Source organism: Ornithorhynchus anatinus, chromosome 2, assembly GCF_004115215.2.
Source record: "Ornithorhynchus anatinus isolate Pmale09 chromosome 2, mOrnAna1.pri.v4, whole genome shotgun sequence".
NCBI classification, from domain to species: Eukaryota; Metazoa; Chordata; class Mammalia; order Monotremata; family Ornithorhynchidae; genus Ornithorhynchus; species Ornithorhynchus anatinus.
The window spans coordinates 148,095,809-148,122,858 of NC_041729.1; the positions used below are offsets into that span (position 1 = coordinate 148,095,809).

The following is a 27,050-nucleotide window of genomic DNA, read 5'->3' on the forward strand; positions in this document are numbered from 1 at the left end:
CCGATTTAGGGAAATGTTGAGCGACAATATTACAAAATAAGTAATGATATTAATAATTATGCTCTTTGCTAAATACACTTAGTATGTGTCAAGTACTGTATTAAGAGCTGAAGTAGACACAAGATAAATCTGGTTGGAATCCCTATTCCTCATGAGGCCCACTATTAAGGGGGAGGGAGAGCAGACATTTAATCTCCATTTTACAGATGAAGAAACTGGAGCATGGAAAAGTTAAGTGACTTGCCCAAGATCACACAGTAGGCAAATGGCAGAGCCAGAACTGGAACCCAGGTCCTCTGAATTCCATGTCCATGCTCTTTACACGAGGCGTTCTACCTTAATAACTCTTTGTGGACAGCCCCCTCCCAATTCTCATCCCTTTCCCTTCCTCCCTACTGAGATTCCTGTTCCCTTTGTGTCACTGTATGTAAAATAAAAGATTGGAACTTCTGGTTTGCCCTCAGTTTATTTACTCTCAAACCAAAACTTCTAATTGAAAAAGAAAGATAAAGCAGGACTTAGTAAATTTTTCTCGCATTTCCCTTTTTAGAGCTTGGGCATGTGTGTGATTCCTGGGCATGTGTGAGAAGCAGCATGGATTAGTGGATAGAGCATGGACCTAGGTGTCATAAGGACCTGGGTTTTAATCCTGCCTCCACCACATGTCAGCTGCGTGACCTTGGGCAAGTCACTTCATGGGCCTCAGTTACTTCATCTGTAAAATGGGGATTAAGACTGTGAGCCCCATGTGGGACAGGAACTGTGTCCAATCTGATTAACAGGTATCTACTCCAATGCTTAGTAAGTGCTTCACAAGTGCCATTATTATTATTATTATTACGCTGATTTTCCTGGATGAGGGGGTTCTTCCCTATTTCTGAGTAATTTTCCTTGTGGATGAACTTTAGAAGAAAATTTAGTGATACTAGGAAGATTCAGAGGGATTAACAAGGACCTGAACTATAGACCAGGATGGATTATTAGAGAGAAAAGTTAAGGTTGCTAGGTAACACATCCTTTATTTCTACCATCAGACATACATTTCTGGATAGATTGCAGGCATTCTTCATGTTCTCGTCTAGTACTTACTCCACACATTTCTTAAACTTTATACTTTATTATTATTATTAATAATATTTTGGTACTTGAGTGTTTACAATGTGCTAGGCATTGTTTTAAGCTCTGGGATACATACAATTTGAATAGATTGGACACAGTCCCTGTCCCACAAGGGACTCACACTCTCAATCCACATTTTATAGATGACGTAACTGAGGCCCAGAGAAGTTAAGTGACTTGCCCAAGGTCACACAGCAGACAAGTGGCAGAGCTGGGATTAGAACCCAGGTCCTTCTGACTCCCAGGCCCAAGCTCTATCCACTAAACCACACTGTTATTCAATAATAGATGAATATGGGCTACTGCTAGTGAAAATCAAATTATGGGGGAAAGATCAATAATAGTAGCGTGGCTCAGTGGAAAGAGCACGGGCTTTGGAGTCAGGGCTCATGAGTTCGAATCCCAGCTCTGCCACTTGTCGGCTGTGTGACTGTGGGCAAGTCACTTAACTTCTCTGTGCCTCAGTTCCCTCATCTGTAAAATGGGGATTAAGACTGTGAGCCCCACGTGGGACAACCTGATTCCCCTATGTCTACCCCAGCGCTTAGAACAGTGCTCGGCACATAGTAAGCGCTTAACAAATACCAACATTATTATTATTAATAGTAATAATAATAATAATCATGGTATTTGTTAAGTGCTTACTATGTGCCGGGCACTATATTAAGATCAGATAGTATTTATTGAGTGCTTACCATGGTCAGAGCCTTGTCCTCCCCACTTGACTGTAAGCTCCTTGAAGGCAGGGATCTCTGTCTACCAACTCAATGATATTGTACTTTCAATAATCAATCAATCAACCAATTGATTACTGTGATAAAGTACTTGGGAAAGTACAAACACTCAATCAATCGTGTTTAGTGAGTGTTACAGTGTGTTGAGGATTGTGAAAAGAGCTTGGGATAGTACAATATTACACACTTAGTGGACACCATCCCTGCCCACAAGGAGCTTATAGTCTACAAAGGGATACAGACATTAAAATAAATTATGGATATCATCAAAAGCGCTCTGGGGCCGAGGGTAGGGTGAATAAAGGGTAGAAATCCAACTGCAAGGATGACGCAGAAGAGAGAGGGAGTAGGGAAATGAGTAAGCACTCAATAAATGTCATTGATTGACTGTACTAAGTAGTTGGGAGAATATAATACAGTAGAGTTAGATGACATGAATGTTACCCTCAAGGAGCTGACAATCTAGGGAGACTGATGGGATTTAAAAGAAATTACATAGAGAGGAAGGAACAGAGTAGAAAAATATGTATGTAAGTGTTGTGGGATTAGGGGTGGGGTGTGCATCAAAGTGTTTAAGGGATTCAGACCCAAGTTCAAATTTAAGGCCGAAAGAAGGTAGAACGAGGTGGGGAAATGAAAAGTGCTCAGGGAAGGTTTCTTGGAGGAGATATTGTTTTAGTAGGGTTTTGAAAGCGAGGAAGAGTAGTGGTATGTTAGATATGAAGCAGGGGAGGGAGTTTCAGGTAGGAGAGAAGAAATGAACGAGAGTTCGACGGTGAGAGAGACAATATCAAGGTATAGTGAGTAGTTTGGCGTTAGAGGACCCAGGTTTGCGGCCTGGGTTTTACCAGGTACAGAAACGTTTCTCATTATAATGCCAAATATCTTCAACAGCATGGGAAAAAGCAAAGGCTAGCATATTTATAAAGGGTTTTACTCCTAGTTGCTTCCTAGTAGCATAACCGAAGAGGTTTTTCATCTCTGCTGTGTAAGTGGGAAAATTATGTGTATTTTTGCATGATTAAATGTTAACACAGTAAAAAGGCAGTAGATGAATGACTGCAGTTGGTCATTATCTACACAGAGGCACCTGCTATTTCCCAACATGTCAGAGAAAAACTCAAAAAAGACCTGAAATTTTGCCCCAGTAGATTATAACCTCCTTGTGGGCAGGGTTCCTGCCTAATAACTCTATTGTATTGTAATAATAATGTTGGTATTTGTTAAGCGCTTACTATGTGCAGAGCACTGTTCTAAGCACTGGGGGAGCTACAGGGTCATCAGGTTGTCCTACGTGAGGCTCACAGTTAATCCCCATTTTACAGATGAGGGAACTGAGGCACAGAGAAGAGAAGTGACTTTCCCACAGTCACACAGCTGACAAGTGTACTCAACTAACTTCTTCTTGCAGTGCTCTACACACAGGAAGCACTCAACAAATAGCCTTGATTAATTGGAAGGCCAGCCCACTTCACCTTGCCAGAACTCAGAGACCCCTTTCGACCGAGGGGCTTGAGATGATCAGCAGGTCAGATCTGTAGTAATAGTACTTATTAAGCACTTACTGTGTGCAGAGCACCACACTAAGTGTTGGGAAAGAGTATACAGGATGGAATTGGACATTGACTCTGTCCCTCTAGGGGCTCCCAATCACTAAGACAGAAGACGAAAGGAGAAGAAGGAGAGGAGGGATGAAGGTAGACAGAGAGAGAGAGATCAGATGTCAAAGGAAACAAATTGTGGGAGGGAGATGATGAGGAGACAGAGGAGACATTTGTGCAAAGGGAACGTCTGCTAAGTCTACTCTGTTGTGTTATATTCTCCCAGGCGGTCTGCACATACGAACTGCTCAATAAAAACCATTAATAATAATAATGGGGCGTTTGTTAAGCTCTTATTATGTGCCAAGCACTGTACAAAATGTTGGGGTAGATACAAGTTAATTGGGTTGGACACAGTCCCTGTCATTCATTCATTCAATCGTATTTATTGAGTGCTTATTGTGTGCAGAGCACTGTACTAAGCGCTTGGAAAGTACAATTCAGCAACAAAGAGAGACAATCCCTGCCCACAGCGGGCTCCCATTTAGGGCTCACACCCTTAATCCCCATTTTACAGATGAGGTAACTGATGCTCAGAGAAGTTAAGTGACTTGCCCAAAGTCACCCAGCAGACAAGTGGTGAGGCCAGAAATGATGACGACGATGATGATGATGACGATGACAACGGAGAGGGGATACACACACACCCGCACACAAACCCACAAATTAAACACTTTCCCTCCCTCGACACTGGGCTTCTCCCTGATTCCTGGGTACCCCGCCAGCTACTAGACTTTAGACTGCAAGCACTTTACGGGCGGAGAACGTTTCTGTTGGTTCGTCCTCTCCCAACCACTTAGGACGGTGCTCTCCACATGGTAGGTACTCAATAAATACGATTGTTCAGTTGATTGAATACTACTGTCCAAACCCAATGGGGGTGTCCCCAAGCTGCTATCCTGATGGGGGGCTGTTCCTGGTCACCCCACTGCTGCTGTTAGTCGCCCAAGTCCTCCTAGGGTGCTGCCCCCTTCCCCCGTCACCAAAGGTTATGTTCCGAGCAGGAGCAGCTATAACCCTCAAGCTTCGGTCAGTCCGTCGGGCAATTGCATTTATCGGGCGCTTACTGTGTGCAGAGCACTGTATTAAGCACTTGGGAAAGTGCAATCTAGCAATATAAAAGACATATTCCATTGCCACAACAAGATGAACTGATTGAAGCGCATAAAAGTTAAGTGAATTTCCCAAGGTCAAACTTCAAACAAGTGGTGGAGCCAGAATTAGAACCCAGGTCCTTCGGACTCCCAGGCCCATTCTCTCAAATGCATTTTTTTTTGCTTTTGTTGCACTCTCCCAAATGGTCAGTAAAAGGTTTACTTCCACAAGTGCTCAGTAAATACTACTGACTGATTTCAACTCTCCAATCAAGTTTCTTTTTCCTTACTCCCATAAGTGGAAATAAAAGAGTTTGCTTGTTTAAATAACAATGGTAATAACAATAATCACACCTTGAATATATGTAAAGCCTTTCTTCCTAGGAACTCAAAGTACTTTCATATTCATTATCTCATTTCATCTTCACAAGATCCCTCTGTACGTATCGGGAGGGGTAGGGATTATTATCCCTATGGTCCAGATAGGGAAAAAGATAGAGACAGGTTAAATGACTTGCCTTGATCATAGATAAGAAATATTTGGCAAACCTGTCACAAGCAATGAATGCTTACAAAAGTTTCTGGCTTCTTGCTTCAGTAAGATGGGTTCAGTTTACAGAAAGAAGGGAAAACAGGCTGGACCCAAAACATTCCTTCTGAAATGTCTACCAATCAATCAGTCATATTTAATATGTGCTTAATGTGTGCAGCGTCGCACAGTGGATAAAGCATAGGCCTCACAAAGTCATGGTTCCTAATCCCGGCTCTGCTACTTATCTGTTGTGTGACCTGGGGTGAGTCATTTAACTTCTCCGTACCTCAGTTCTCTCATCTGTAAAATGGGGCTGGAGATTATGAGCCCCACGTGGGACAAGGACCGTGTCCAATCGATTATCTTGTATCTACGCCAGTACTTAGAACAGTGCCTGGCACATAGTAAGCGCTTAACAAAATACCATAATAATGATCATAATAATAATTATTATTACAATACAGCAGAGTTGGTAGACACATTCCCTGCCCACCAGAGCTTACAGTCGAGATGGGGAGAGAGACATGAAAATAAATTGTAAATACGCAGAAAATTGATGTGGGAGTGATGCTGAGGTGAATATCAAGTGCTTAAAGGGTACCAATCCAAGAGCTCAGGAGACGCAGAGGGTAAGAGGCGAAGGGGAAATGAGGGATTTATCTGGAATAGCCTCTTGGAGGAGATGTAATTTTAGGAGAGCTTTGAAGGTGGTGAGTATTGTCGTTTGATAGGAAGAGGGAAGGAGTTCCAGGCCAGTGGGAGGATGTGTAAGGAGTCAGTCGGTCAATCGTATTTATTTAGCACCTACTGTGTGCAGAGCACTGTATAAGCGCTTGGGAGAGTACACTATAACAACAAACAGACACATTCCTTGCCCACAACAAGGGTCAGCAGCACGATAGACAAGATTGAGGGACAGTGAGTAGACTGGCATCAGAGCAGCAGAGTTTGTAGTCAGGGTTATTGTTCCTAATACAGTTCCTAGATAATAATTCTGATATTTGTTAAGCGCTTACTATGTGCAAGGCCCTGTACTAAGCACTGGGAGGATACACGCACTGGGAGGATACACGCCGATTGGGTTGGACACAGTTCCTGTCCCACATGGAGCTGACAGTTAATCGCCATTTTACAGATGAGGTAACTGAGGCCCAGAGAAATAAAGTGATTTGCCCAGAGTCACACAGCAGGCAAGTGGTAGAGCCGGGCAGAGCTGTATACTTGTATACAGTAAGCGCTCAATAAATACAATTGAATGAATGAATTAGAACCCATGAGCAGGTATTAGAAAATCCTCCAGTTAAGTTTGGTGGGAGAGAACTGATTGAATACTCTAAAGCTAATGAATTCCTGCTTGATGTGGAAGTGGGTCGGGAACCACTGAAGGTTCGTGAGGAATGGAGAAACATGGGCTGAACATTTTTTGTAGAAAAATGATCTGGGCAGCAGAGTAAAGTATGGACTGAAGTGGGGAGAGACAAGGGGCTGGGAAGTCAGCAAGGAGACTCCCGAATAGTCTAGGCAGGATAGGATCAGCTTGGATCAGCATGGCTACAGTATGGAAGGAGACAGGAACAGACCATTGAGCAAAGCATTGAAAGCAAAGAAAATTTTAATTCTGAATTCTGAATTTCAATGTAGTATGTCAAATACCTCTCACACCACCCAGTAGGGGGAAAATGAAGAGAGTGTTATGGTATACACTAAAAAATAAAACCAAAAAAATTCATCATCACACTTGCTGAGGTCTCTGGTTTAATGGTTCTGATCTTGCCAAAAAGAGGGAAGCTTCGGGTCACTAGAATCAGTTTATTAACCCTTCATAATCATATTTTTATATTGTTTAGATTAGTTAATTATATTCATGTCTGCCTCCCTCTCTAGCCTGTAAACTCGCTGGGGACAGAGAATGTGTCTGCTAATTCTGTCGTACTGTACCCTCCCAAGCGCTTGGTAAAGTGTTCCGTACACGTAAACACTCGATAAATAGCAGTGATTGACTGACTGATTCGAACTTGAACGTCCCAACTTGATATACGGTGTCACTACCTTCCTCTCACAAATTGTTCCCCGAGAGCCTTAAATCAGTCACTGAATGACCCAAAAGTGATCAATTTATTAAATGTAGCTGGTCACGTATACCTCACTATTTATAAAGTATTTTTCTGGAAACTCATTAAGATTGGGTTTGAGTCCCATGGCTTAAAAGCAGGCAGAACTGGTTTTTAATGAAGCATGTTAAAACCTCTACTTTGGGATTTTATTATGTGATAAGCAGATCTAAGTGCCTTCTTGCTGCCCAAGGACAAACACTATTAATAGTTCCAAAATTATTTTTCTAAAAATCTACCCTTTAAAAGATCCTTCGTATTGTTTAGAGCTCTGGCCCTTTCTGAAAGGCTACTTTAGTGTCAAATTTCTTTTACCGTGAGCATCCGGCTGTACCTGTTTTATGGATGGAAAAGAGGCATAAACATTCCCAAGTCTGATTCAATCTGCTTCCTTTAATTTGCAGAAAGCACTACCTACTTACTGTTGCTAATCCACCTGGTTTCACAATGAGATATCTGATCTCTGAATCAAACCTGTGTTTAGCACTTGTTAGCATGGTATTTCCTCTCTAGGCTATTACCCTACATGATCAAATACATTATTTAACTGAAGATGGGAATTTGTAAATGATGGATCGCTGCAAACGATGCCATGGGTGTGATCACTGTATCTATTCCCTCCTAAATCAACAGGTGATTTCCAATCTTGACTCTTGGATATAAATCTAATGTGATTCTGCGATTCTTATTATGCAGTTCAAAGAGTTTTGTTCACCGGGTAAGTGCAGATCTCTGTACCTAAAACTGGTTAAGTCTGTATAGCTAAAATATAGTAGGAGGGTGACAAAATGTCCTGAAATTCACATGCTTCAGTCACTCCTTAAAAAGGATCAAAAGAGAAAGAGCACGGTAATAAGAGACCGGAGATCCGGCTCTACCGCTTGTCTGTTGTGTGACCTTGGGCTAGTCACCTAACTTCCCCGTGCCTCAGTTTCTTAATCTGTAAAATGGATATAAAATACTTCCTCTCATTCCCTCTTAGATTCTGGGACAAGGCTATTTTTCATGTGATTATTTTATATCTTCTCCAGTGATTTACAAATACATTTCTCTAGATGCCACATCTCTACCTGCCTCTGGCTTGATGTATTTTGATGATGATAATGGTATCTGTTAAGTGCTTGCTACTTGCCAAATACTATATTGAGCACTGGGATAGGTACAAGATAATCAGGTTGGACACCCGTCCTGCCCCACATAGAGCTCACAGTCTAAGGGGGAGGGATAATAGGTACCGAATCCCCCATTTTACAAGTACTATGTTTCATCTGATTATTTTATATCTACCCCAGTGCTTTATTATTATTATTATTATTATCATTAGTAATAATAATAGTACATTACTGTATACTAATATAATAGTAATAATAATAATCATCATGGTTGAATTTAAGTGTTTACTATGTGCCAGGCACTGTACGAAGAGCTGGGGTGGATACAAGCAAATCAGGTTGGACGCAGTCCCTGTCTCACAATCTCCAACCCTATTTCACAGATGACGTAACTGAGGCCCAGAGAAGTAAAGTGACTTGCCCAAGATCACACGGCAGACAAGTGGCGGAGCCGAGAGTAGAACCCAGGTCCTTCTGCTTCCCAGGGCCGTGCCACTAGGCCATGCTGCTTCTGAGGCCATGCTGCTTATTATGCGCTTCTCTATGCACCACATCCCTTCCTCCCTCTGGCTGCATGTACTTTGATGATGATACTGGTGTGTGTTAAACTCTTACTATGTTCCAAGTACTGTACTGAGTACCGGGGTATGTACAAGATAATCAGGTTGGATACAGTCCTGTCCCACAAAGGGCTCAGAGATGGATGAGGAAATTGAAGCACAGAGAAATTGAGTGACTTGCCCCAAATCACATTGGAGGCTCGTGGAAGAACGAGGATTAGAACCCAGGTCCCCCGACTCCCAGGCCTGTGATTTTTTCCACTCGGCCACACTACTGCTTCTGCTGGAAGGAAATCTTTGCTCTGGGATTGGATCCCCACTTCCAAGTGGTTACGTTTAATTGACAGCATCTCTCCTGCTAGAGGTCACCATGTCAAACAAAGAATCCTGATAACATATAATATTATAGAAATAATGTAGTTTATGAATTAATATTATTCATTCTTATTGGAAGAAACCAAATGAAGTGATATTTGAAATGCTGTTTGAAATAATTTCCACAAATTGTGGTATTTGTTAAGCATTTACTATGCACTCAGCACTGTACTCACCCATGGGAAGCCTTCCCAGAAGAGGCCTTCCCAGACTGAGCTCCCCTTCTCCCTCTACTCCCTCTACTACCCCCCCTTCACCTCTCCGCAGCTTATTTCTCCCCCCATTCCCCTCTGCTCCTCCCCCCTCCCTTCTCATCCCCTCAGCACCGTACTCGTCCGCTCAACTGTATATATTTTCATTACCCTATTTATTTTGTTAATGAATTGTACATCGCCTCGATTCTATTTAGTTGCCATTGTTTTTACGAGATGTTCTTCCCCTCGACTCTATTTATTGCCATCGTTCTCGTCTGTCCGCCTCCCCCGATCAGACCGTAAGCCCGTCAAACGGCAGAGACTGTCTCTATCCGTTGCCGACTTGCTCATTCCAAGTGCTTAGTCCAGTGCTCTGCACATAGTAAGCGCTCAATAAATACTATTGAATGAATGAATACCAGTAAATTGGGTTTGACATAGTCCCTGTCCCACATGGAGCTCAGAGTCTTAATCCCCATTTTACAGACGTAGTAATTGAGGCACAGAAAAGCTAAGTGATTCGCCCAAGATCACACAGCAGACAAATGCAGAGCCGGGATTAGTATCCAGGCAGTTCTGACTCCCAGACCTGTGCTCTATCCACTAGACTACCCTTCCTTTCTAAGCATCAGTACTTGGAAGAAAAAAAAGTAGAGAATTTACCTCCTTCCCTTTGGACTATGTGATAGAGATGGACATCATGGAGGATAATTTCAAGATCTTGGTCATTATATCCTTTTTCATGCATGTCATCTACCGAATCGGGATAAATGACTTGATCCCGCAGTGTTCCAATGGACATATACGGCCTGTAAAAAAAATACACAAAAAAGAACGGTACTAACTCATTTCTCCTGTCTGTTTACTCACTGTATCAAGCTGGTGGACTGGAAACCATGCAGCGGACTCTAAACACCAGGTTATGAGAACTCTAATTATCCTTGGATGGGTACTTTTCTCAGCCTACAGGACGATATATGGTTTACATAAGAATAGATTAGGAGTGCAGCCACACTTAAAGCATGTCATAAAAACGATTTGATACCGTAGGCCGTTAAATATAAATTGCATTACTGCTTAAGCTTCATTTTCCCATTTGCACATTGCATCAAAAATCAGTTTGTATTAGTTACAGTCATTTGTAATTTTGTTTTCCAGAGCATGATGATTACAAGGAAAAATAAAACAATTTATCGAAGAACTCTACATCAACACCATGGAAATTTCAAATAGTGTACAGTTACTACAGTTAAGTCAGGTAGATTTGTTAGATTGAGAGGCCCCGAGAGACAGGAATTGTGTCTAATTCCCATTGTGAATTCTCTTCCAGCACCCAGTAAGTACTTAATGCAAGCCATTACTACTATGTAAAAATAAAAAAAGGGAAACACCCGGTTAAAAACTTTTGGAATACTTTTGTTTCTCTAAGATTTAAAACCCCAAGTCCTACACTGAATCTTAGGAGTCTACTGACTTCATATAATTAAGGCAAATTGTGAAACAAGTGGATAGAAGTGATAGAATTTTACTTTCCTTAGTACAGAGCTCTGCACACAGTAAGCGCTCAATAAATACGATGAATGCATGAAAGAGGAAGAACGTTTTCTTCCTTTTTTTTTCCAAATTGACTTTGTCATCCAACTTCTAACCAATTTCTCCAAAACATATAGACCATTCCTAATGACCGTTACAGTTGCACAGTGTATAAATTCAAACTAAGCATGAATAGCACCTGTTACTCTCGTGTTTCAAAGAGCTTTTAAAAAAGAAAATCAATTTTGTGTGAGAAGGCATTTCTCAGGCAGACTCCTCAGAATTTCAGTAACCAAAGACCTATATGTGAAATCCAGGAATCCATTCTCAGTATTTGAATCCCTCTATCCAAATGGGTCCATCTGAGTTCGAGGGCTGATGTATCACCTTGAGAGATTCTACCTGAATAAGATGCCATAGTGAAAAAATATGGCGCCCCGTCTCGGAACCATTCAAACATCTGCCAGAACCCTTCGTTATATACCCAGTTTGACCTTCGGCAAGAGAGAGCATTTACTGGATCTGTGAATTTGTTTTGGAAATTCATCTGGGGAATTCACAACTTAAAATAAATTACGTAGTACTGCCCTCAATAGGTAGCAAGAAACAGTCGAGGATCCCAAAGCTACCTGACTTACAATCAGCAATTAACTACAAGGTTCTCAGGGACTCACGGGCATTGACAGAAAAGGAATGTCAAAGAACTCACCTTTAACAGCTTCCTCTGATGGGTCATACCTCAACGAGCAAGCACATACATACAGAAGCATGATCATCATTCAGTGTTCCAAAGACAGCCAAGTAACATACAACATGAATCAGGAAAAGCTCTTGACCATAAGCTTTTCCCCTGGCACTTTAACCAAAGAGTAGCCAGATTGAAATCTAATTAGTCAGACATATTTGATGAGCTCATATCCTAAGAGCTCTGCCCTAAACTAATAACAGAAAGCAAAAAGGCAACATCTCGAAGTAATGGTGTGGAAGACTAAATGATGTTTTAACCCAGTTTGGCAAAAGCTTCTGCCAATGAAGCTTCTCCCACTCTAGACTGTAAAATTGTTGTAGGGAGGGAACATCTACCAAATCTGTTGCACTGTACTCTTCCAAGAGCTTAGTGTAGTGTTCTGCACACGCTAAGCACTCAATAAATACCAGAGATCGACTGATTATAGCTTTTTAAAAATGGTATCATTTTGGAAAAGGCCAATACATTTTTACTGTGGGATCTTGCTCTCCATTAAGCAGGGTACCACATGGATCATTTGATATTTTCTAGCATGGTTTCTTTTTAAAAAACCTTCTGGATCCTTTTTAAAAAACCTTCTGGGTCATAGTCAAGAAATGCAAAAGCTAAGTACTTTGATGATGTCAGGGTTTATTAAGTGCCAAATATTAAGGACCAAATATTCTACTAAGCACTGGTGTAAATACAATGATCAGACCGGACACAGTCCCTCCTCCACACAAGGCTCCCGGTCTAAGAGAGAACGCACGTATTTTAGCCCCATTATATAGATGAGAAAAAGTGAGGCACAGGGGGATCAAGTGATTTGCCTAAAAATCACACAGAAGCAAGTGGTAGATTCAGGATTGAACCCAGGTGTCCTGACTTGCGGTCCCATTCCCTCTTTCATGCTGCCTTTCACTGATGTCTCTACAATTGATATCTCAAGAGGAGAGCTCCTTTCACCTCTCAAAATCTCCCCCCTCCACCTGTGCCTTCAACCCCATCACTTAGCACCTCATCAAAACACTGAACCCCTCACTTCTTCCCCCGACCACCATCTTCAGCTATTCACTTTCCACTGTCTTCTTCCCTACTGCTTTCAAAAATGTTCACATATGCTCTATCATTAAAATCCTCCCCTTGAACCCTGGCTCCCTCCAGTTATCACCCCATCTCCCTTCAACCATTACTCTTTAAATCCCCTGCGTTGCCAACACCTGCTGTCTCCACTTCCTCTCCTCCAATCTGGCTTCCTCCCCCTTCCTGCCTCTTCTAGGTGACCGAAGATCTCCTTCTTCCCCAACCTAATGGCCTCTCCTTCATCCTAATCTTTCTCAAACCCTCAGCTATCTTTGACACCGTGGACCACCCTCTTCTCCTGGAAATGTCTTTTAACCTTGTCTCCACTGACACCGTCTTTTCCTAGTTCTCCTTCTATCTCTCTGGCCGCTCCTCCTCTTTCACAGGCTCCTCCTCTGCCTCCCACCCTCTAACTGCTGGAGTCCCTCAAGGCTCAATTCTCAGTCGCCTTGTAGTCTTCATCTCCACCCCTCATTTGCTCCCACAGCTTCAACCACCATCTCTACGTGGATGAGTCCCAAATCTAGCTCTCTAGCCCTGACTGTTCTCCTTTTCCTCGAGCCTCCCATTTCCTCCTGCCTTCAGGACAGTTTTACTTGGCTACCCGGCCGAAAGCTTAAACGTAACACATCCAAAACGGAATTCCTCACCTTGCCACGGAAATCCTGTCCTCCCATGTCTTTCAGATCACTGTAGACAACACCACTACTCTCCCTGTCTCACCTGCCCAAAACCTTAGCATAACTTCAACAGCTTCTCTCTTTCATTCAGCATACATAATCAATCTGTCAACAAATCCTGTCAATTCTTGCCGCAGAACATTGCTACAAGCTGCCCTCTCCTCCCATCCAAACTGCTACTAGGCTGATCCAAACACATCGTATCCCCCTTTGACTACTGACGGCCTCAGCCTTCTCACTGACCTTCCTTGCTCCTGTCTCTCCCCACTCCATAGGAATTAATAATAATTGGGGTATTTGTCAAGCGCTTACTAGGTGTCAAGCACTCTACTAAGCTCTGGGGTAGATACAAGATAATCAGGTCCTGCACGAGGCTCACAGTCCAAACAGGAGGGAGAACAGGGACTGAATCCCCATTTTGTAGATGAGGGACCTAAGGCACAGAGAAGTTAAGTGGCTTGTCCAAGATCACACAGCAGGCAGGTGGTGGAGCGAGAATTAATATTCAGGTCCTGTGACTTCCAGATCTGTATTCCTCCCACTAGGTGACACTGCTTCCCTATTCCAGTCCTTACTTCACTCTGCTGCCTGAATCGTTTTCCTAAAAACAACACATCCAGTCCACGCTTCCCACTCCTCAAGAACTGCCAGCGGTTGCCGGTCCACCTCTGCATCAAAGAGAAACTCCTTGTCACTGGCTTTAAAGCACTCAGTCAGCTCCCTCCCTCTTATTCATTCATTCATTCAATAGTATTTATTGAGCGCTTACTGTGTGCAGAGCACTGTACTAAGCGCTTGGAATGTACAAATCGGCAACAGATGCAGTCCCTGCCCATTGACGGGCTTACAGTCTAATCAAGGGAGACGGACAGATCTTTCCCGGCTGATTTCCTTCCACAACCCAGCATGAGCACTTCCCTCTTCCAATGTCAACCTCCTTCCTCTCTGTACTCTGGTCTGACCTGGAGAAGCAGCGTGGCTCAGTGGAAAGAGCATGGGCTTTGGAGTCAGGGCTCATGAGTTCGAATCCCAGCTCTGCCACTTGTCGGCTGTGTGACTGTGGGCAAGTCACTTAACTTCTCTGTGCCTCAGTTCCCTCATCTGTAAAATGGGGATCAAGACTGTGAGCCCCACGTGGGACAACCTGATTCCCCTATGTCTACCCCAGCGCTTAGAACAGTGCTCGGCACATAGTAAGCGCTTAACAAATACCAACATTATTAACATTATATTATCTATCTCACTACCAACCCACCCTTCCCCATTTTTTATGGTATTTGTTAAGTGCTTACTATGGGCTAGGTTATGCTAAGGGCTATGGTACGGATTTGTAGGAGGTCAAATAATGGGATTTTTCAATATGAGAGTTCTGTGCTCTTTGGAAGGGAGAGGTAGGGGAATAAAAGGATCATAAGAGGCCTGAGAGAGCAATAAAGGGAGAATGGTGGAACGAGAAACAGTAATTGCTTAATAAATACAATTGAATATATCCTAATAAGGGTTGAACATGTTCCACATCCCACCTGGCACTCACAGTCTTAGTTCTCATTTTACAGATGAGGTAACTGAGGCACAGGGAAATTTAGTGATTTGCCCAAGGTCACACAGCGGACAAGTGGCAAAGCCGGGACTGGAACCCAAGTCCTTCTGACTCGTTATCTTGACCCCCTTGCCCATGTCCTCCCTCTGTGCTGGAACTCATTCATTCATTCAGTCGTATTTATCGAGCACTTAGTGTGTACAGAGCACTGTACTGAGAGCTTGGAAAGTATAATTTGGCAAGAAATAGTGACAATCCCTACCCAACAACGGGCTCACAGTCTCCTCCTTCATATATGATAGACCACTTCATTCCCTATCTTCAAAACCTTATTCAAATCACACCTTTCATTCACTCAATTGTATTTATTAAGCACTTATTGTGTGCAGAGCACTGTACTAAGTGGTTGGGAGAGTGAGCTCATTGTGTGCAGGGATTGTCACTCTTTATTTTACTGTATTTCCCTTTAGCACGGTGCTCTGCACATGGTAAGCGCTTAATGAATACCATTGAATGAGTACAATATAACAATAAACAGACAGATTCCCTGCCTCCCTCCGAGAGGTCTCTTCCAACTAAGCCCTCTCTTCCTCTCTACTCCCTCTCCCTTCTGTGTTGCCTACTGACTTGGATCCATACCCTTTTTGAACACTTGATCAAGAGATTGAATACCTAACTTAAATATGTTTTCATTATAGCATGGTTACAACTCGCTGTAGAAGAGTAATAACAGTAATAATAATAATGTTGGTATTTGTTAAGCGCTTACTATGTGCAGAGCACTGTTCTAAGCACTGGGGTACATACAGGGTAATCAGGTTGTCCCACGTGAGGCTCACAGTCTTAATCCCCATTTTACAGATGAGGTAACTGAGGCCCAGAGAAGTTAAGTGACTTGCCCACAGTCACACAGCTAAGTGGCAGAGATAGGATTCGAACCCATGACCTCTGACTCCCAAGCCCAGGCTCCTTCCACTGAGCCACACTGCTTCCGAGTTCTTTCTGTGTGCAGAGCACTATACTAAGTAATGGGATAGGACATTGCCTTAAGGGGGCTTTGCAATTTAAAAAATGTAAGGTGGAGGGAGATGGAGAAAGACACCTAAGGAAAGCAGCATGATATAATGGAAAAAGCCCATAATAATAATCATTATCATGGTATTTGTTAAGCGCTTACTATGTGCCAGGCACTGTACTAAGCTCTGGGGTGGATACAAGCAAATTGGGCTGGACCCAGTCCCTGTCCGATGGGGGGCTCAAGGTCTCAATCCTCATTTTGCAGATGAGGTAATTGAGGCCCAGAGAAGTGAAATGACTTGCCCAAGGTCACACAGTGACAAGTGGTGGAGCCGGGATTAGAACCCATGACCTCCTGACTCCCAGGCCCGGGCTTTATCCCTTATACCATGTTGCTCATTCCTGGGAGTAAGAGGACCTGAGTTCTAATCCCATTTTTTCAACTTTTTTTAAAAAATGTTTTTTGTTTAGTTGGTATTTGTTAAGCGCTTACTATGTGCAGAGCACTGTTCTAAGCGCTGGGGTAGACACAGGGGAATCAGGTTGTCCCACGTGGGGCTCACAGTCTTAATCCCCATTTTACAGATGAGCGAACTGAGGCACAGAGAAGTGAAGGGACGTGCCCATTCACACAGCTGACAAGTGGTAGAGCTGGGATTCGAACTCATGACCTCTGACTCCAAAGCCCGTGCTCTTTCCACTGAGCCACGCTGCTTCTCTTAAGTGTTTTCTAAGTGTCAGGCACTATACTAACCATTGGGATAGATACAATTTAATCAGGTCAGACGCTTGTCTGCTGTGTGACCTTGGGCAAGTAGCATCACTTCTCTGGGTCTGTTACTTCATCTGTAAAATGGGGATTAAGACTTTGAGCTCTATGTGGGTCAGAAGTTGTGTCCATCTTGCTTTACTTCTTCTACCCCAGCACTCTAGAACAGTGCTTAGTATAGAGTAACTGCTTAACAAATACCATAATTATTTTTATTATTATTATTACATTCTCACAGACTCACACATATATCCACATTTAACAACACACCATCAAAAAATTAAAAAAAAAACAGGAAAAATGAAACAAACCATTATGAGAACAAGAACATGGCCAAGTTCACAAAATAAATCTAAAATATACATATTTAATGTCTTATGCCACCAGAGTTATTCTCTGAGTGCTTTGTGACTCTTTTTTTTTCTCAGAATAGTAATTATTACCTTACAGAATTGTGCATAGTCATGGATTCTTATCAATAAACAGTATACAAATATGCCCAAACATCCAAAAAGTTACTATTTACTATATCTATGAAAATTAACACCATCTGACAAAGGAGCAACACAATCACAAACAACTAACAATAAGAGACACCTGGGCAGCCTGGTCTAGTAATCTTCCCTCAGTTTCTGGTTTCCCCATGAAAAATAAATGTAAATGTTGTGAGGTACTAAATCATTTTTTGAATGATTTCACTAAATATCTGATTTACTGATTATTACGTCTTTGATAATATTTAAAATTTCTTCCTGGGTGAAAAATATTCCAGACAGAGGAACGGACTGAATGTGGAAGAATGTGGAAGAGGGAAAATGGAAAGAAGAGAAAAAAAAAGGATGACATTTGTTATTAGGTGTCAACTTCATTTTCAAGAAGAAGGGAGAGTGTGTTTTTACTCTTATATCTTGTGTTTATTCATTCACTCATTCACTCATTCATTCAATCGAATTTATTGAGTGCTTACTGTGTCCAGAGCACTGTACTAAGCGCTTGGAAAGTACAATTCAGCTTTAATTAGTTGGGCCAAGAAAGGTCATCGTATGGTGGGAATAGCTTCCTGAAAACAGGAAATATAACCTATTTCAAACCCTGTTAGTTTTATGCCAACAGCCTTCAAAGGTGTTAAAATGTGTTGTAATATTAACCAGCTTTCATTATTGAATACTTTGAAGAACCAATCCTTCTTACATAGAATGACAACGTTAAATCAATAAAACACAATTAAATAAAACCATCTATAATGTGTACACGATTCATTTGTATGTCCATGATTGTACCGTTTCTTGCTCAAGAGGGCTCAGTTTTATTTTTCAGACTATCTCTGGTTCCGCGAATCCTTTTGAAGATATAAATAATTGATTTGTGCTCAGAATAACCTTTACTAAGCTTTCCTTGCCACACACACAAAGTTCTTTTGAAGAACATCTAAATGTTTCAGGTAGATCAATTACTACTTCTGAATGTGATTATCTTACACACTCTTATACAGCTCTTAGTAAAGTGCGAAGGCACAGGATAACTGGATAGGAACGAATGCTGCTTCCCAAAAAGAAATATAAAAATCAGTAATTTGTTTTGCTTTTTCTGGAGAAAATTTAGTTTCATGGAAAAAAGTGTAGAATAAAACTGTAGCTAACATAACAATTTGGAAATAACTATTATCACACCTTATCAAGATCATTATTTATTTAGTGCCTGTCTTTCTACAATATTCTCCCTTTCACATCACAGCCTTAGGATCAAAGTTGAAATGACAAAAACTCATTGGGTTGCTTAAGCCATCTCCAGCGGCTAGTCCACGCTCTTTGCACTCAGTGTGTTTTGCCAATCCACTTTAAATATTTCAGCAACTTACCACTGCCCTGAGGAGGTTTAATTGTAAAATTCACGTGTCTCATATCTTGGTAAATTATCCTGCCCTAGCCTGTAATCTGCACTTTTACAGACTTCACATTCCCAATTCATATTGCTCTATTTCAGTCCTTACAAGATGACGACGAAAGAGACAAAGAGGGAAAATAGTGAGAGTGACTTAAAACAGATCAAAAGAATGAGAGAGGAAGAAGGGAAAACAAAGTGAGAGGCTGTTCGATGAGTTGAAGGAAGAGATAAGAGAAGAAGGGAGGAGTATGAGAGAGAAAAAAAGTGTGTGTATGGAGACGGTGCTCTTTAGATCTTGACTCCTTTGAAATTTGCTAAGAAAAAGGCTAATATTAGCTCTTAGGGGTTAGCGTACTATTTGAAGCAAGGCAAAGATTATTTTAGAAGAGAGGTAGAAAGGAGATGAAGAGGCTTCAAACAGGAAAGTGTTCCCCTTCATGCACTTTAATATTGCTGACTAACCTGGAATCTAAGCCCTCAAGCAGCTGATAATAATAATAATGTTGGTATTTGTTAAGCGCTTACTATGTGCCGAGCACTGTTCTAAGCGCTGGGGTAGACACAGGGGAATCAGGATGTCCCACGTGGGGCTCACAGTCTTAATCCCCATTTTACAGATGAGGTAACTGAGGCACAGAGAAGTTAAGTGACTTGCCCACAGTCACACAGCTGACAAGTGGCAGAGCTGGGATTTGAACTCATGACCTCTGACTCCAAAACCCGTGCTCTTTCCACTGAGCCACGCTGCTTCTCTAATGGCAGCTGATGGCAGCGGACATACAAAAAAGGACCGCAGAAAAAGCAGAAGAGTTAAGAAATGCACTATACTAAGAAAACTGCTTACTGTGGGCTTAGTACTGTTCAATCTGAATGTATTTTCAGAATGTGTACTTATTATTCATTCATTCATTCAATAGTATTTATTGAGCACTTACTCTGTGCAGAGCACTGTACTAAGTGCAGAGACAGACAGACAATAACAATGGCAATAAATAGAATCAAGGGGATGAACATCTCATTAAAACAATAGCAAATAAATAGAATCAAGGTGATGTACATCTCATAGAAAACACATTTTGTTAACCTTTACCTAGAGAAAAAGAACATAAAGCTGAGGAGAAGCAGCGTGGTTCAGTGGAGAGAGCACGGGCTTGGGAGTCAGAGGTCATGGGTTCTAATCCCGGCCCCGCCACTTGTCAGCTGTGTGACTTCGGGCAAGTCACTTCACTTCTCTGAGCCTCAGTTACCTCATTCGTAAAATGGGGATGAAGACTGTGAGCCCCATGTGGGCCAACCTGATCACCTTGTATCCCCCCAGCGCTTAGAACAGTGTTTTGCACATAGTAAGCGCTTAACAAGTACTACCAATAAAGCTACCAATTTCAAGACATAATCAGAGGAGAAAAGGACACAAGCACTGGACTGAAAGTGGGAAGTGGAATCTGGTATAGTTTTTATCCTTAAAGATCTGGACCAAACTAGTTTAGTGAAACAATGTAATCATGAAGAAATCTAAACAAAATGAGACAAAGTATTTAGCCTAAATTTGTGATAGAAGGGTATTTCTATCCGAGTGATATTTAATGGCATTCAAGACAAATAGGTTTCAGTCCAGGAAGTGTGACTGTGAGTCTATGCCTGTAATCTGCACTTTTACAGATTTCACATTCCCAATTCACATTGCTCTCTTTCAGTCACTACAAGATAATGAGGCAGAGACAAAGAGGGAAAAGAGTGAAAGCGACATAAAATTGATTAAAAGAATGAGAGAGGAAGAAGGGAAAAACAAAGTGGGAGGCTAAGTAAAGGAAACAAGGCAATAATAATAAATAATAAGGGTGGTATTTGTTAAGCGCTTATTTTGTGCCAAGCACTGTTCTAAGCGCTGGGGTAGATACAAGGTAATCAGGTTGTCCCACGTAGGGCTCACAGTTTTAATCCCCATTTTACCGATGAGGTAACTGAGGCATAGAGAGGTTGAGTGACTTGCCCAAGGTCACACAGCTGACAAGTGGCAGAGCCGGGATTGGAACCCATGACCTCTGACTCCCAAGCCCGAGCTCTTTCCACTGTGCCACGCTGCTAGGCAATGTTACCATAGTAACAGAATGAAAGCAATCTAAAAAACATTCCCTGTATAAATGATTCAAATGCAGAGTTCTGAATCCAATCAAAACATCAGATTTTCCTAATCAAGTCTGAAGCTGGAGTTCAGTCCACGGTAAAATTTCAGGATATCCCTGTAATAAATATGCAACTCAGGCTAGAGGTAATTTAAAAACCACTGGTACATATAATTGATTTTGGAGTGAAAGTTTTATATTTGATGAAGGTAATGGAAGGAAACAAAAAATTAAGTAGACTGAGTAAACAATGCTGAGTTTTGTAGTTCTGTGGGGTGCTAACTGCCTAAATGATAATAATAATTATGGTACTCGTTAAGCGCTTACTATGGGCCAAGCACTGTTCTAAATTCTGGGTTAGACACAGTCCCTGGCTCACGTGGGGCTCACAGTCTCAATCCCCATTTTGCAGATGAGGTAACTCGGGCCCAGAGAAGTGAAGTGACTTGTCCAAGATCACACGGCAGACAAATGGCAGAGCCAGAATTAGAAGCCATGACCTTCTGACTCCTAGGCCCGTGCTCTATCCACTTCTCGGTGTTCCTCCTCAATGCTATGTGACTTCTCACCTGCTCAAAGACCAAACCAGGAAACTGAACAGTTACCATTCAGGGCTTAAGGTTAGTTTCCAAAGGTTCAGTGGTCAACTGTGGAGCAAGCGGTTAACTTGACGGTAGGATGTCCTGTCATTGGCCTTCTCTACCCTGGCATCTAGTGCTTTACTGCCAACCAGGATCATGCAAGGGAATAGACTAGAGCCCCAGAGATTCCTAATGTTTCAACGTATTTATTAGCAGCATATGGTCAGGAAGGGCAAATAGCCCAGTAAAGCAAGAGCCCTGGGAGTCCACGGGAGCCAGCAAGAGTGCAAATCACCAGGCCCAGGAGAATCACCTCCCTGAGAACATTTGTTGGGGAAAGATCAGTTCACTGAGTCAGAGTTCAGTAGTAGATTCCTTTTGGCTTCCTCTATACTTAGTTTCTTTCACTGACTGGGCTGCTAACTGACTAAATGATAATAACAATAATTACGGTACTCGTTAAGCGCCTTCTGTATGCCGAGCACTGTTCTAAGCGCTGGGGTAGATACAGGCAAATCAGGTTGGACACGGTCCCTGTCCCACATGGGGCTCACACTACTGATCCCCATCGAACAGATGAGGTGACTGAAGCCCAGCGAAGTGAAGCGACTTATCCAAGGTCACATAGCAGGCATGTGGCAGAGCCAGGATTAGAACCCAGGTCCTTCTGACTTCCAAGCCCCAGCTCTATCCACTAAGGGATGCTGCTTTATGGATCAGGGGCCTGCCCCCAATTGTGAGGCTCACAATTTCAATCCCCACTTTACACATGAGGTAACTGAGGCACAGAGAAGTGAAACGACTTGCCCAAGGTTACACAGCAGACAAGTGGCGGAGGTGGGATTAGAACCTATGACCTTCTGACTCCCAGCCCCGAGCTCTGTCCACTACACCCTGCTGCTTTTCACTAGACTAGACTGTAAGATCACTTAGAGCAGGGAATGTGTCTACCAACTCTGTTACATTGTACTTTCCCAAGCTCTTAGTGTACATTGCTCTGCACATAGTAAGCACTCGGTAAATATGATTGATTGATTAATCTTTTGTGGAACCCGGTGATTTTATCCCTATTAATCTAGCATAGTGTATTTCTCATACTATTCTGGGCATGCTCAATAACTAAAAGTAATAGAGCACATACAGTTCCTGCACTATTGGAGAGATCTCTGTTTTTCAATAATCCGACGTGATTTCAACAGGATTCCTCAAAGCTGGGTATGTTTTGGCTCCCATTGCTAGCCATTAATTTTCTACCGATCTTTCCAGCTAGTTTTGGCTCTCAGAATCTCGGCTAGACAGTGGTGGATAATGGGGGAGATTTAAAGTTTGAGGTAGCTGGACTTGCACCCAGATGACTCCTACCTCATAAGTGTGGTATTAAGCGCTTACTAGGTGCCAGGCACTGTACTAAGCACTGGGGGTGGATACAATCAACAAATCGGGTTGAACACAGTCCCCGGCCCACATGGGACTCACAGTCTTAAACCCCATTTTACCGATGAGGTAACTGAGGCCTGGAGAAGTGAAGTGGCTTCCTTCCCCAGGGCCATAAAGAGCTGGGAGTAGATAATAATAATGTTGGTATTTGATAAGCACTTATTATGTGCAGAGCACTAAGCGCTGGGGTAGATACAAGGTAATCAGGTTGTCCCACGTGAGGCTCACAGTCTTCATCCCCAGTTTTACAGATGAGGTAACTGAGATCCAGAGAGGTTAAATGACTCGCCCACAGTCACACAGCTGACAAGTGGCAGAGCTGGGATTGGAACGCATGACCTCTGACTCCCAAGCCCGGGCTCTTTCCACTGAGCCACAGTGCTTCTCTAGGTAGAACCCATGATCTTCTGACTCCTAGGCCCGTGCTCTATCCACTACCCCTCTGAACCCTCTAAACTCTCCCACGCGCTTAGGACAGTGCACTGCACACAGTAAGTGCTCAATGAATACGATTGAATAAATGAATGAATGAGTGAATCCACCACAGATGCATTCAAAACCTCCAGTGGTTGCCTATCAACCTCCGCACAAAACAGAAACTCCTCAGTCTAGGCTTCAAGGCTCTCCATCCCCTCGCCCCCTCCTACCTCTCCTCCCTTCTCTCTTTCCACTGCCCACCCCGCACGCTCCGCTCCTCTGTCACCCACCTCCTCACCGGGCCCCGTTCTCGCCTATCCCGCCGTCGACCCCTGCGCCACGTCCTCCCACTGTCCTGGAAGGCCCTCCCTCCTCACCTCTGCCAAACTAATTCTCTTCCCCTCTTCAAATCCCTACTTAAAGCTCACCTCCTCCAAGAGGCCTTCCCAGACTGATCTCCCCTTTTCCCTCTGCTCCCTCGGCTCCCCCTCTACCCCCGCCTTCACCTCTCCTCAGCTAAGCCCTCTTTTCCCCGCTTCCCCTCTGCTCCTCCCCCTCTCCCTTCCCCTCCCCTCACCACTGTGCTCGTCCACTCAACTGTATATATTTTCTTTACCCTATTTATTTTGCTAATGAGATGTACATCACCTTGATTCTATTTATTTGCTATTGTTTTAATGAGATGTTCATCCCCTTTATTCTATTTATTGCTATTGTTCTTGTCCGTCCATCTCCCCCGATTAGACTGTAAGCCCGTCAAAGGGCAGGGACAGTCTCTATCTGTTACCGATTTGTCCATTCCAAGCGCTTAGTACAGTGCTCTGCACATAGTAAGCGCTCAATAAATACTATTGAATGATTGAATTCAGCTAGTCCCACCCAGTGGTGCTCTAGGGGCTGCACAAGCAATTTCTGACAGCATTTGCTGCGGGCTTGAGAGCAGGTAGAAATCACTGCGGGGAGAGGCACAGCTGCTTCAGTGAGTAAACTGAGTCACCGTGAGGTCTGGAGTGAATCACTTGTCAGACCCAATCCACCGTGGGCTGAATGTGGCTCATTCAGGACCTCTAATTCAGCCCCATCCTCAGGCTATCCCCTGGTGCTCTATTTCCAGCTCCTGCAACTGACCTTCCATGCTTCTCATCCTTGTAACTTGCACCAACATAAAGTACGTTTAAATCTGTTTCCATGAGGGCTTAAATATTGGACATAGTTGCCTCTCCCTAAACCTTCCCATGAAGCCCACCTATAAGGTGCATTAATGAACCAGAAAAGTATATTTTAATACCAGGTTTCCATTCTGTATTACATGAAGAAGTAACCCTGGATTGAAATAGTCTTCCCCTAATTGCTCACTTAAAAAGCCATTGCTTGGAAATACCAAGCAAATATCAAAAGCAATTTAGGAAGGATTCATTCATTCAACCGTATTTACTGAGCGCTTACTGTGTGCACAGCACTGTACTAAGTGCTTGGAAAGTGCAATTCGGCAACAGATGGAGACAATCTCTACCCAACAACGGACTCAGAGTCTAAAAGATAAAGGATAAAGATAAATAAAGTGGTATTTGTTAAGTGCTTACTATGTACAAAGCACTGTTCTAAGCGCTGTGGGGATACAAGGTGATCAGGTTGTCCCACGTGGGGCTCACAGTGTAAATCCCCATTTTACAGATGAAGGAACTGAGGCCCAGAGAAGTGAAGTGACTTGCCCAAAGTCACACAGCTGACAAGCAGCAGAGCAGGGATTAGAACCCATGACCTCTGACTCCCAACCCAGGCTCTTTCCACCGACCCATGCTGCTTCTCACAGAGTGATGAGAATTTCTGGCATTCAAAGTAGGGCGAGGTCTCCTGGGGAAAGGACGTTTTAAAATGCATTTAATCGTATTTATTAAGCACTTACTGGGTGCGGAGTATTTGCTAAGTGCTTACTAAGTGCCAGACACTGTACTAAACTCTGGGGTGGATACAAGCAAATCGGGTAGCTACCAGGTACTCAGGTGGGACACAGTTCTCAATCCCCATTTCACAGACTAGTAACTGAGGCACAGAGAGGTGAAATGACTTGCCCCAAGTCACACAGCAAGCGATTGGCAGAGTTGGGATTATGACTGAATGAAACTCAGGTCCTCTGACACCCAGGCCTGGGCTCTTTCCACTAGGTCACGCTGCTTCTCTGAGGAGCTTCTGGAGGGGCGGGAGAGAACAGCGACCCAAGAGTGAGGGAGAGGAAAGGGCTAGGATTAAGGAGGGAGAGAGAAATAGGGAGGAAATGGAGAGAGAAAAAGGAAATGGAGAGAGAAAAAGTGAGACAAGTCATAAATACGCACATTCCTCCAACGTGTTCAGCAGCATCGAGTTAGGAGAACATACGCAGTTGGAGAAGAGAAACAGCATAAGTGGAGCTCAGCAACTTCCAGGTTCTGCGTACTTTCAGCCAGTTACGAGCCTATAAGCACAATGCCTACAAGGGCCTGGAAGATAGAGGACCTTGGTTCTAATTCCTGCTCCATCACACGTCTGCTGTGTGACCTTGGGCAAGTCACTTCGAGAACCAGCGTGGCTTAGTGGAAAAGACCCCGGGTTTGGGAATCAGCGGTCGTGGGTTCAATCCCAACTCCACTACTTGTCAGCTGTGTGACTCTGGGCAAGTCACTTCACTTCTCTGTGCCTGTTACCTCATCTGTAAAATGGGGATTAAGACTATGAACTCCATGTGGGACAACCTGACTACCTTGTATCTACCCCAGCGCTTAGAACAGTGCTTGGCACATAGTAAGCGCTTAACAAATACCATTATTATTACTTTCTTCTCTGGGCCTCAGGTACCTCATGGGCAAAATGGGGATTAAGACTGTGAGCCCCATGCGGGAACAGGGATTCTGTTCAACCTGATTAACTTGTAACTACCTCAGCCCTAAGTACAGTGACTGACACTTAGCAAATGTCATTTAAAACAAAGAAAAGGATGCCAGCACAGGGGAGTTGATGGTGGCCTTAATAGCAGGAGCAGCAGCTGCTGCTTTGCAGGCCGGGATTGCCGGAGTTCTCATTGCACCTGCTGCTGTTGCCCCAATCTACTAATCACTAGGAGAAGCAGTGTGGTTCAGTGGAAAGAGCATGGGCTTTGGAGTCAGAGGTGATGGGTTTGAATCCCTGCTCTGCCAGTTGTCAGCTGTGTGACTGTGGGCAAGTCACTTCTCTTCTCTGTGCCTCAGTGACCTCATCTGTAAAATGGGGATTAAGACTGTGAGCCCCACATGGGATAACCTTTCATTCAATAGTATTTATTGAGGGCTTACTATGTGCAGAGCACTGTACTAAGCGCTTGGGATGAACAAGTCGGCAACAGATAGAGACAGTCCCTGCCGTTTGACGGGCTTACGGTCTAATCGGGGGAGACGGACGGACGAGAACGATGGCAATAAATAGAGTCGAGGGGAAGAACATCTCGTAAAAACAATGGCAACTAAATAGAATCGAGGCGATGTACAATTCATTAACAAAATAAATAGGGTAATGGAAATATATAGGTTGAGCGGACGCTGTGGGGATGGGAAGGGAGAGGTGGAGGAGCAGAGGGAAAAGGGGAAAAAGAGGGTTTAGCTGCGGAGAGGTAAAGGGGGGGGTGGCAGAGGGAGTAGAGGGAGAAGAGGAGCTCAGTCTGGGAAGGCCTCTTGGAGGAGGTGAGTTTTAAAGTTTTAACCTGATTCCCTTGTGTCTACCCCAGCGCTTAGAACAGTGCTCTGCACATAGTAAGCGCTTAACAAATACCAACATTATTATTACGGCCAAAATATAAATTTTTACTAGCCTTCTGACGG

General features: G+C 43.2%; 1 protein-coding gene across 1 annotated transcript in view; it reads right to left on the minus strand.

Moving 5' to 3' along the window:
* ABCD2 (ATP binding cassette subfamily D member 2) overlaps positions 1-27,050 on the minus strand; it is a 106,199-nt gene that overhangs the window by 25,257 nt on the left and 53,892 nt on the right. Inside the window, exon 7 of the mRNA XM_029047226.2 lies at positions 10,096-10,241. Within this exon, the coding sequence (XP_028903059.1) occupies positions 10,096-10,241 (146 nt within the window). The remainder of the gene's footprint in view (positions 1-10,095; positions 10,242-27,050) is intronic.